The sequence below is a fragment of the Pempheris klunzingeri genome, chromosome 1, assembly GCF_042242105.1.
Source record: "Pempheris klunzingeri isolate RE-2024b chromosome 1, fPemKlu1.hap1, whole genome shotgun sequence".
Classification (NCBI taxonomy): Eukaryota; Metazoa; Chordata; class Actinopteri; order Acropomatiformes; family Pempheridae; genus Pempheris; species Pempheris klunzingeri.
In genome coordinates, this window is record NC_092012.1 from 34,048,475 (window position 1) to 34,060,576 (window position 12,102).

General features: G+C 46.4%; 1 protein-coding gene across 1 annotated transcript in view; it reads left to right on the forward strand.

Annotated features, from left to right (window-relative positions):
* LOC139204295 (AT-rich interactive domain-containing protein 3B-like) overlaps nt 1-12,102 on the forward strand; it is a 48,421-nt gene that overhangs the window by 13,905 nt on the left and 22,414 nt on the right. The window contains exons 3-4 of the mRNA XM_070834296.1: nt 9,809-9,883; nt 10,435-10,507. Of these exons, the coding sequence (XP_070690397.1) occupies nt 9,809-9,883; nt 10,435-10,507 (148 nt within the window). The remainder of the gene's footprint in view (nt 1-9,808; nt 9,884-10,434; nt 10,508-12,102) is intronic.

Genomic DNA, 12,102 nt, shown 5'->3' on the forward strand with positions numbered 1-12,102 from the left:
TTATCTATATCATATTCCTCACTGCTGCAGAAACCCAATTTCCCCAAGAGAATCATTACGTTTTATCTAATCGGATCAAATGTACCGGACTTCTGTGACGTCTCTTTATGGACTGAACTTCAGCAGAGACTATTAAGGATTTTACTGCGGCCTGTATCTTGAGCCTGTCAACAATTCAAATATCTAGTTTGACTGAGCATCATGATTTACCTGCCAAATATCACTTCCTTTTTACGCAGTTTGGACAGAAAGGTGACTTACAGAGTATGTAACACGATCGTGAAGGCAGGCTATACATATACATGCTAATACTCATGTAAATATGTATTATGTCACCGGAACAAGAATACATTAGCCAGCAGTTTGCAAACTTGGCGTGACGCTGCCATTGTTTCGGAGGCGATGCAAGCGCCGTGACGTCACAAGTGGTTTTCCATAAGACAGGGAGTGCCCAACAAAAGGTGATGCTGGTGACCAGTCCACCGTGGCACCAACCGGTTTTAGCATTCACTCATTTACAGCGTTTAAAGCTGATCCACCAAACAAAAGGCTCTGACTTTTAGTTTTTCTTGGGGCGTTTTTTCTTCATGCAGACGGGGGTTAGCTTCACCTGACAAACAAAGCCCATCATGGCTGACGGTGATGTGTAGAACTGGTGCACACAGACGCTCGACTGTTTGCAGATGCAGTGTGGCTGTCCTTCCTCTGTCGCAGACGATGAACAGAACTTATCAGCTCTGCTAATCAGCCACTATTAGCTTCCTCTGTGATTATTAGCCGCGTTACTCTGCCTGCACATACAGGTACAGATTTAAATGATGAGCAGTGAGAAAAGAAGCAGAACGTCTTATTTCACAGGATCGTCTCTACTGTCTTTTTTTTTTTTTTTTTTCGGTAGAGATGTGGTAGCTTGTCGGTCCCTGGAGACGAGCTGTAGATGCGTGACGGGCTGCACCGGCCCAGCCCGGGTCCCTGGGGGGGTGCTGGCCTGTCAGAGGTGGAATGCCCCTGCACACTTAACGCTAGCTGAGAGGAAACAGATACCTCTGGCTCTGAACGGAGAAATCCCTGCCTATCGATTAGACTCTACAGAAAGCTGTGAAATGCGCTCATGGTTTGAACATTTGATACTCCAGATTCAGAGAGATAGTCATAACACTAACTTCTCTGATGGAGGAAACCCTGAGAATAGCAGCACCGGTTGCCCGAATGCCACACAGCAGACAAAGAAGTCATTTACCCATCTGACTGCAGGCGCTGTGACCTCTGTCATTTCATATGTAATTAGATGTGATGTGTCCTAATAGCAGCGAGGGTTTTTTTGTTGATTGTGAATGTATCCACTTCCTGGTGCTGTCAGTATAATGAGAATGTATATAAAGGCCTATCAGGTCTGTGTGATGTCTCCAGCTGCCATTAGCACGGGGGTGAAGTGGATGCTTGCTCTTTGAAAGATGTGAGATATGCAAGGTATTTTTAGCCAAAGCTTTTAACCCTGAAGAAACCGCTAATAGCTGCTTTGACCTGAATGCAGCGGTGTGGCCTCTTTCTTAAAGCTGCGCTGATTACAGTGGGGTTTTTATTGGACTCTCATTTGAGCCGTTACGTGCTGTGAGAATATGAACGCGTGTCCTTCTGTGAGATGATAAGTGCTTTGCATATTGGAGACCGCTCGATATCAGTCACTGTGCGTTTCACGGAGCAAAAGTAATGGCTTCAAATCAAATTATCAGTGAGGGGGCGCCGAGGGGGCCCCCCGTGACAGTCTGTGTGCAGTTTAGTTGGAAAATCTAGTCTCTGAGGTGTAGTTTCCTCGGGGCCTGAACCATAACGGGAAAGGGTTAACTCTTGGAGTACTGTATGTGGTGGCACAGATGTGATTCACTAAAATGTTTGCTCTGCCTGTGAAAGGGTCTTTGAACCAATGAGTGTGAACTTGTGGCCACACCGGCCTATAAACGTTGCATTTGTGTGAGGCAGGGAAAGGGGCCAGCTAGTGTAATGGGGGAGGGGGCCTCAGCCTGTGGAATGTGGTGTCTTGGTGAAAGGGCCTGAGCTGAACAAATGCAGCCAGTTTATTTGGCAAACCAGACTTACTGGTCACCAACAGACATGTTTACCCAGGAACTAAATATGCAGAGCCACCCCTTTCTTTCAGACACAGCTCTTTCCTGCTGGGTACAGTGAGCTCTCTCTCTCTCTCTCTCTCTCTCTCCCTCTCTCTCTCTGTCAGGGTGTGAAACTGGATGAGGTAAAAAAAAAACAAAAAGTGCCTTAATCAGTGTGTACATTTTTCTTCTGCCTGCCTTTTTTTCTTTCTGTCTCTCTATCCGTGACGCCCCCCCCCCTCCCCTCTCTCTTTCTTTCTCTCCTCTGTCTCTCTTCTTCAGCTTTGTAATTGGAGTGATTAATGGAGGGAGGGGTGGTCTTGCCTGGAGGCCTGTTTTTCAGTGGCCTGTTCGGAGGTGCAGCTCCGCTGAGGCCGGGGCAGGTAGCGACACGTCCTGCCCCTGGACGTTTAGCCCCCTTGTCCCTGCCGTTTTGTCTGTTCCCTCCAAAGTCTGAAATCTCCCCCAGCTACATACATGACTGGACGGCCAGAGGCAGGCAGGCGTGCGTGGGTCCCCCTGCCCGGCCGCTCTCTTGTGCTGCGGGATGATTCTGAATGAGAGCAGAGAATCAGCGGTTGATCTGTCTGTAAGCAGGAACTCTACCATATGTTCCAGAGGGGCAGTGAGATTTACTTCCCTCTTGTCCGTGATTAGCCAGAGCCTTTGTTGGTGGTAGCGTATGGGCAGCTCACCATGAGATCCTTTACAGTGGTTAGCAGATAAAGGACGCCATCCGCTCAGCCCAGCGCACCCGCCCCTCGCCCATCGCCCCCTCCCCGTGACGAGAGGCACTATAAATGATTCCCAGCGCCCCGCTGTGGGATCAAGGCCTCAATTATTTGATTTGGATTAGAGATTGCTGTCCCCCCCCCCCGCAATGCTCGTTTTTACAGTCATGCTGAGAGGAAGCAGATTCGCTTTCTTTGAGAGCTTGACAGCGACTCTGCAGATGGTCTCCAACTGAAGGAATCAGGGCTCCTGTTCTTCAGCAGATGAGGAAACAGGCTTACTTCTGTAAATGTAATCTGCTTTAATCACAGGCCCACTTCTCCTCACCAATGGGTTTACTGAGCACACACAGTGTCCACATATCTACCTGTACAGTACATGTTATTCACCCTATTTATTATTATTTTACTCAAAGAGGAACACCCACCCCGAGCAGAGTTAAAGACCTTTTAGTTAAATGTACATAATAAGCAAGTTTAACTGCTAAGCATGTGTGTCTGAACACTTACCACCATTTATCACTATTGTTGGCCGTGATCCAGATTTCTCCTGGAGGCCTTGATTGTGATTAAATTACTGCCGCCATGTCTGTTTAAAAGATTTCCCTCGCTGAACTGTTTTGACAGGCAGCAATTTGGCTAAAAAAGATTAGTGCGGGAATGAGATGTTAAGAGTACCTGTGGGAAGAGAGGGGCTCTCCTGTTATTGTGAGGTCCTGTTACTGGTGTACAGGAATGTTGGTGAGTTTCACTAAAGCCTCCCTCCCGTGTCTGCAGAGCAAAGTCACATTTTGTTGCCCTTTATTTACTGCCCCGGGGGTTGCCATAGGGATTTTCCTTGAATGTGCATGCGCTTTGTTTTAGCTGAAGATAGGTGTGACTGTTTGCACTTTTTTTTTTTTTTTTAAATAACTGCAATTTGATGAGCGTTCCCATGGAAACCCGCACTGTGTTAGTTAAAGTTAGGGTGTCTTGTTGGTCAGAGGGTTAGGTCGCCCTGTGAGCGGCGATCCTGCCCTCATCTCCGTTTCCCTGGCGTGGCGGTAGATGACTGAGGATGATGAGTATTGACGTGTGCTGTGAGATTGCGTCCGGAGGGGGCAGGGGACTTCCCTGTGTTTGCACATCCATGGCTATTGATTTGGGCCTCCTGTTCAATGGCTGTGGCCCAGGGGACTCGGTGTGCAGCGCGGAGCTGTGTAGGTTCGGGACACAGAGAGCCGCCACTGTAGCTCGGAGAGGAAAGTCGGGGGGTAAGGGGCACGGCTCGGGGTTAACTGGGCTCTAATGTGGCAGAGGCACGTGCCTGTCTTCATTAGGCCTTGTTCAGTCCTCAGGATCACACTGGGGGGGGGCAAAACAACAACTGTTTTCAGGTCTGCATACTTCAGTGTGTTTTTATACAGCCTGTTATCAATAGTATGAAAATGACCTACTTCACATGCGTCCAACGCCGCCTGCACACGGTGCAGTTGGCTGCTGACCTTTTTCAAAGCGTGTGTGGAAATTCACTCGGTCCAGTTCCTCCTCTGCTTTTATTACTCTGAGATAATTCCCAAAGTGAGCCCCACACAGTGAACTTAGCTCCGTAGCTGAATAGCAGCTACTTGAGCCCAGCCAGCCTCCTACTTGAAGAGCGACGGCAAATCACATGACGCTTTTATTAAGAACGAGCCTCTACATCTAATAACAGCTCCACTATCAAATTGGAGAAGTGCTGTCAACATCCTGAGCAATCAATGCCATCCATCCCCCACTCCCCAAGCAGCAGCCATTAACCCTTCTTGTTCCGGCATGCCTGGCCTCACTAAAATGGTGGCTCTGCCCCAGACATCTTTCTATAATGGCTGCGTAGAATTACCCCCGAGCTATGCATCCACGTGTGGAGCGTAGTTTGTCCAATGCAGATGGAGGGATATGCAAAGAATGTCAACTTGTTGCAGAAGGAAGGTTGTCCGCTGTAATGTGCGACGGTAACGCCACATGAGTCCAGATGCTGGGATTTCACTACCGGTGCACTCACACTGTCGTGTTTTAGGGAAAAGAGTCACAGAGACAGAGAGAGAAAACAAGCCAAATCCTTCCCAGCTGAGAAAGATTTATTTAAGGGCACAGAATAATTAAATGTAAAGCACCAGAATAAGAGTGGAGGGTGACCACTTTTAGAAACTCTACTCTAAAATCCATTTCCACAGAGAAAACTCTTAAGGTGCAGAAATTAGAGCTGTAACGAGTTAGTGAGACAACAGAAAACTGATCAGCAAGTAGCCTGATAGTCGATCAATCACTAAAGTCCTGTTTTAAAACAAAGAATCCAAAAATTCTGTGAAAATGTTCTGCTTTTCTTGATTGAAAGATTTTGGTGTTTTGGACTCTTTGTTGGACAGACAGACACCTAATGAGGTCATGTTGGGATGTTGGGATGAACAGTTTTCACAGTTTCATAGACCAAATGTTCAGTTGAGGGAATAATCATCCTGTAATAATCAAAAATGATCCTAAAACGCAGCCCTGACGGAGATATTGTCTGTGTGTCAACGTGTAGACAGTCCTCCACCCCCACCGATGACCAGCTACAGCTCACTTCTGGTCATCGACCTTATTCTTATCCCTGATTTGGCACTGCGCCAGTCCGTCACGTATGGCCATAATGTGATTAGGCCACCCACTGTATGGCCGGTAAACCCACTAACAGCATGAAAAGAGAGACAGGGGTGTGTGGGGGGGGGAGAAACATGGGCTGCTTATATCAAGGCTTCTGCTCATCATACACACACACACACACACACACACACACACGTACAGACAGACGTGTTTAATGCTTTATTTCCATATTACCGTTTAATTTGACCTAATTTAATGAATATACTCTCAAATGCCTGCGATCAGACCATCCAACATGTAAGAAACCAGCTTTAAACTCTTAATTTGAAACAATTATGGATTCAATCAGGCAGCCAAGCCTGTCATGAGTGGAGGTAGGGTGTGGGAATTTCTTTTTTTAAAGACGCTCTGGGTGGGGCGCTGGATGTGATGAAGGGGCTGGGGTGACTGATCATAAGGAGTGGTCCCAAAACATCAGTATCCTCTCTAACTCGACCAAGAGCAACGTAGTGTTAACATTCCTCAGCTGACCACGGTCCCAATTCAAGAGCCAACATGTCTATTCGTGGTTAACGGCTTCCATGTTCCAATTACTCTGCTTTTTTAGACCCAGACAGGGAGGCAGGCCGGATCTCTGTGGACGCAGCTGGACTTATTGGCATTATTTAGAGAATTTACTCCGTCCGACTCGGTCACAATAAACCTTTGGCACTTGTCCCAGCAGCCCCTTTGATTTTGAGACCAAAAGTTTAATTTCAGCTGCATGCTTTTGTTGCAGAGACCTGATTGGTCGTCAGAAGTTGCTTTGCTGAAGACTGTTGGTTAAAAGAGTTGATAATAACTTTTAAAGTCTGTTTCATACGCAGTGCTCACATAGTATTAGCACCACAGTAGTTTTATCTTAGCGGCCATCTGTCTTCTTCATTGTACCGGCCGTTCAGCCTCATCCTGGTTCAGCACAAGAGAGGGAGAGGGGGAGAGAGAGGGAGAGAGAGAGAGAGGGAGAGCCCTCCACAGTGAGGTTAATGTGATGCTACAGTAGTCTTGAGTGGATGTGGGACAGTAATCGATCACAGTGTGAGAACTGTTTCTAGATTATACCTCCAGTGAAACACTTTGATTCAATGGAACAAATGTGATTTCAACAAAATCATAGTCCATTTTCTAACATATTGATATCAAGATATTGTATTTGATAATCATCACTTTTATTTTGTTATTTTGTGAGCAAAAAGCTAAAGTGCCTCTTTGGCAAAATTTCAGGTTTAAGGGGTCTAAAGCTCTGTAAGCTACTGGATGTCTTTTTGCAGAGGCTCTGGGTGAATTTGAGTTCCCTCTGGTGAACACATGTCTGAGGCTTTTATTGTGAAGGGTAAGGTGTGGATCTGAGACTCACTGCCTTTTGTTAAGGTTGAGCAAAGCAATAAAGTTTGTCATTTTGGTTCAGACCTTGGTGCCTCTGTGTTAAATCAGCTCCGTCATCATTCATTTGAAGACGGGACAGAAGTGATCCAGTTTTGTGCCAAATCTTGTTTATGACAGGCAGCTCAGAAAATGTATTTAAAGCCGGGGAGAGGATGGACCAGTGCTGTTCTGTGTTCTCGGCTGATGTAGGAACATCTTCACCCCTGCACGTCCACAAGACAATGTCCCTCTGTGAGGCGTGTGTGTGTGTGTGTGTAAACATATTCACCTAACAGATCCAGGGCCAGTAACCCAGCAGTGAGTGGCTGCTCTGTAACAGCTACACTGACTGGTGAGCTGGCAGCTGTGCCCGGGAGGCTCCCAGTAATTCACTGTGGATAAGAGCATCTGCTCAATGATGGAACATAACAGACATTATAAATCACTGAACACTGTTCACAGTTAATAAAACTGAAAATCAGTGTGACCCTTACACACACACACACACACACACACACACACACACACACACACACACACACACACAGGTCATACTGCTCCTGCTCCATAGATCATATTTGTTTTTAATGGATTTAAAGGGTTTTATCAGTGGAGACGTTCACACACTCACAGGTTTATCTAACTATTATTAAAAACCAGTATTGATATTCTGCACATAGGAGTAGAGTTGCACTAAGATAAGCCGATAATCTCAGAATAGGGAGCGTCCAGCATGAATAGAAGGTGTCGAATGAAAGTGGAAGCTAGCAGGTGAGCTTGTACATGGCTGCAGTCTGAATTATCTCGCGCTATAATCATTTATAATGGTTAAAGGTTAACGGAGGTGGTCAGATTGTGTGCAAAGGTCCATATGTCCTGTGAATGCACCATACTGTACATTTACTGTCACATGCTGATGCTGTTGTAATCTCTGACTACTCTGCTGTAGATAATGTGCGTTGAAATCGTATGTTGTATTCATCCATTATTTATTCTATATAATTTCAGATCATTATCGTTGGATATTTAAATGTAGAATCAATGCAAAGGAATTAAAATTCAGTTACTATTGTTTTAATTGCAGCTGTTTAACGTTGAACACATTCTCGACACACTTCCAAAATAAACATCACGGCTTCACCGCTGACTGTCCGGTTTCTGCTCTGCACTAACGGCTGAATTTCAAATCCATCAAAGCCGTTAACTCATCAAATCGTTTCTCGTGCACTCTAAAAACACAACAGCTCCACTGCACACGGCCTCTAAAGAGACCTGCAGATCCTCTCAGTACAGGCTGTAGGCTGAATGAATGGAGCGCCACACCTCCTACACACACACACACACACTCAGAAACAAACAGGGATGCACGAGAAACGTGAGGAGAAACTGGAGGAGCGGCACGGTGACTCAGGCAACAGGCTTCAAGTGTTTCAGCAATAAAGCTGCAGAAACATCAGATTAAGGAGCGGCTGCCTCGTGTGGCCACGACGTGGTGTGGTGTGGTGGCCTGACGACGACGCCGGTGCAGCGGTGGCTCTGCGTTTTTTTTTTCTCCCAACTTTATTGCTGAAACACATATTGCCTACAGCAGAAATGCACTCATTGGTATTGAGAAGTGAGACAGGAAGTAAACAAAATCCAGCTCCGTTCATTTCATTACATGTTTCCACGTGTTCCATTTTTCAAATAAACTACAAAATGAATGCATTAATTAATATCCACCCTTAGAGAGAAGGTGTTTGCTGTTCCTAATAGCCTTTTTATTGTAAAAAGAGACATTGGCTGAGTGCGTTAACTCAACCTGACACTTGAAGTTAATGGCTGATGAGTATTTGTTTAGGGAGCATGAATGCTGACAGCCGTTACACGAACAGAGAGTGAGAGGGTGAAAATGACTTGATCTCAGAGGCCTTGACAACCTTTGCCCCGCCGGCTCTCATTTCAGACCTTGTAATTGCCACTGACCAATGGGCTCCCGTTTGAAACTAGACCCTGGGCTGCAGCTATTAACGTCCCCCTCCAAACGGATCTTGTTTTGATTCCTGATGCTTTTATAGGTTTTGTCTTTAGGAGACATTCCTGGTCGGCACATACCGTGCACCCCTTTCTGCCCCTATTTTCCTTCCTTCCCGTCTTGTGGGGCCATTGCCCCCCCTCCCTGCACTCACAAACATACACATAGCCATGATCAGTCTTTGCACATGTGTGTGTGTGTGTGTGTGTGTGTGTGTGTGTGTGCTGGGGCTACTGACCAGCCCACCCCCCCACCCCTCCGGCCCCTCCTGACAGCCAGCTACACTCCATGAACTTGGCCACCCGTCACAGCTGCGTTAAGATTGAAGGATGGGGGGCCCTTGTATCCAGCTGGGTCGGAAGACATGGGTGGGGGCAGGGCAGGCCCAGATGCAGATGGTTTAGGTCAAATGGAGATGTTTGAGGATGAAGGGGGAGGGGGACACAGGAGCTCAGGGGCACAATAACTCCAGAGGTTACTCCTCCAGCCCCTGGAAAAATGCACTCTCCGAGTTTGAGTATATATTAGTTTTCACTTGTTTGTGTTGTTGAATGTTGTCAGTTGTTGGAACTAGTTTAAGTTTTTTTAGCCCGACATGAACTCGCTGACCTGCAGTCGGTGTCGTCCTGACGGGGGCTTCAACCTCCGACGTTTCTAAAATGTCTCAGTTTTATCTGCAAAGTCAAAAGCGAACAAATGTGCAGCTGCATTAGCTGTGGAGCCCAGACACTGTCCCCAGTTCAGCTTTGGCCCCGTTGCATGATGTACTCTTTCTGTCTGTGTCCCTGCCGTCCTGATCCATTAAAGGCAAAATGCCAAAAGAATAATCCTAACAACAGATGATAGTGTGGCTAATGACCCGAGGCCACCACACTGGACTCTCTCTGAAGGAGCCTGCGACCACTTTTTGTTTGTTGACTGATGTTTTCTGTGTTGGTCTGTCGCAGAATGGAACCGCAGGCTGGGCGGACGAGGCCGACAGCAGCCGAGGAAGAGGAGAGGCCTCGAGGGACTTTGCTAAGGTAAACAGTAGGACATTGAGTCTGTGTTGCTTTATTTGACAGAAATCTACACATTTTCCTGTTATTTCTCAGCATTTTGGTGAAAAAAAATCTATTACGCTTGAGAAAATGAAAACCCCGATTAATAAAACTGGTTAAACTGATAAAAAAATATGTATATTCATATAATGTTATATATTATATTTCTACCATGGAGGCTGCATTTCATTCTCGAGGTCGGGAGGATTTTGGTATCGTAGCTCTACGTTGACCAGCCACCCAGAATAAAAGCCGTACACATATACTCACATTAATACATCATTTTGGCGCTGGCTCAAAAGGCACCAAAAGTTTCTCTGCGCAGAAAAAACTCTTGCAGCAGCTACATAATGACGTTAATTCTCATGAAAGTCAAACTAATTCTGCACACTGACGCGTGCCTCGTGCTGCTGCACCTCTTCTGTTACAAGTTTCTGTTGAGCACAAAGATAACAGCCAACGGTCAGCTGGCCGTTGACATGCATCTACGTTCTGTGAGAGGAAATAACCAGACTCTTTGTTTTCTCTCTCAGCTGTATGAACTGGACAGCGACCCCAAAAGGAAGGAGTTTTTGGACGACCTCTTCACCTTCATGCAGAAGAGAGGTAATCCTCTTTATTTTAAGAGGCGGTTTTGTCTTCATAAGTGTCATTTTCTACAAACATGTTTCCTTCAGGGTCTCCAGCGTGTTTGATGAAAAGAGTTTTTATTGAGGTGTACTTCATCGGTGGGTTCCTGACTGAGACGTCTGGGTTTAGGAATACACCTCAGCTTAAGAGTTTTAAATCCCTGCAGAAATACATTTTGCTTTATGAAGTGTAGTTAAGAGTTGCCACAGATGTGACTTTGGTTGGAGTTAATTTCTCACCCTCTGCCTATGTGGAAAAAGCAAATACCACACGACTTCCATTTCTTAAGAGTCATTTCCTGTCCCAGTGTGAGGAGGGGCTGCTATTTTTTACAGAGCATCTGGAATTTCACTATACATTGATTGGTGTTAGGCCAACAGCACAGCTTTGTTTGGTCACACAGTTGTTAGAGCCCACATAAACCAAGCAAGGATAAAAGTACAGATATACTAGTTTCTTTCCTTTTCTCCTCCAAACGTGTTTGCTTGCTCCACGGTTGTCAAGTGCACCGTGTCACTGATCAACTCAAAAAACATGCTGTAACTCTCACTGGCTAAGAAATCCTTTACTAATTCCCGTCCCCAGAGTAAAGGCCTTAAGGGGTCAGCAGGTGAGCTCTGCCTCCGTTGATCCTGTGGTTCTGCAGCATCAGAGCCGAGAGGATCTGGCTCTGATGCTGCTTATGTAGTTGACCAACAGCCGGGGAGGCTCAGCGGACCGCGTGCTGCTCTGGCACTGCCTGCAAGACCCCGCTGACCAGAGACCTAAGGCACTTATGCTTTTATCAGACAAATCTGTTGCCAAACAGGTTACATGGCTTGGAGCAGCACCCCCCCGCCCTATGGTGAATCACAGTGTTATTACAGTGGTGCATACTTTACTTCATGTTATGACAGGCTGTGATGGGTGATGATGCTCTGTGAGTGTGTGTGTGGTTCATACTTCATTATGTTTTGTCACACACTATGATGAGTGATCGCACATGTATGCGAGTGTGTATCTGATGCATGCTTTGTTTTGTCAGACTGTGATGGATGCTGATGGTGCGTACATCTGTGCAGATGGGTCCGTGTGCATCCGTGTGCGTGTGTGTGTGTGTGTGTGCTTTTGCACGTGCATTGTGGCAAGCTCACATTCACGAGCAGCAGCAGCAGCAGCTTCTGAGCGTCTGGTCTGGTCTGAGCCCCCCCAGACGTCTTGTTTGGAGGGTGATGAATTAAGCTGAGTCAGAGAGAGAGAGAGAGGGAGGGACAGGATCTGTCAGGGGCCTGTTAGCATCTTTGTCCGGCGGCAGACGGCAGGAGCTGCTGTCTGACCCTTTACTCACGCTGGTCAGGCGGAGAAATCCATCAAGCTGACTAAAATGCCACCTGACAGCCGATAAGTGGCTGATTACAGTGTGCTACGTCATTTTATTTTCTGTAGGGCAGGAAAAAATGAGAACAAGCCTGTCTTTTTCCCCGTTGCTGTGCTGTGAGCAACATAAATAAGTGATAAATTGCACCATATGTCAGAAAAAGATAAATCATCTTGCAATTTGTAAAACCGTCCCAGCTCAAAGCAAAGAAAAC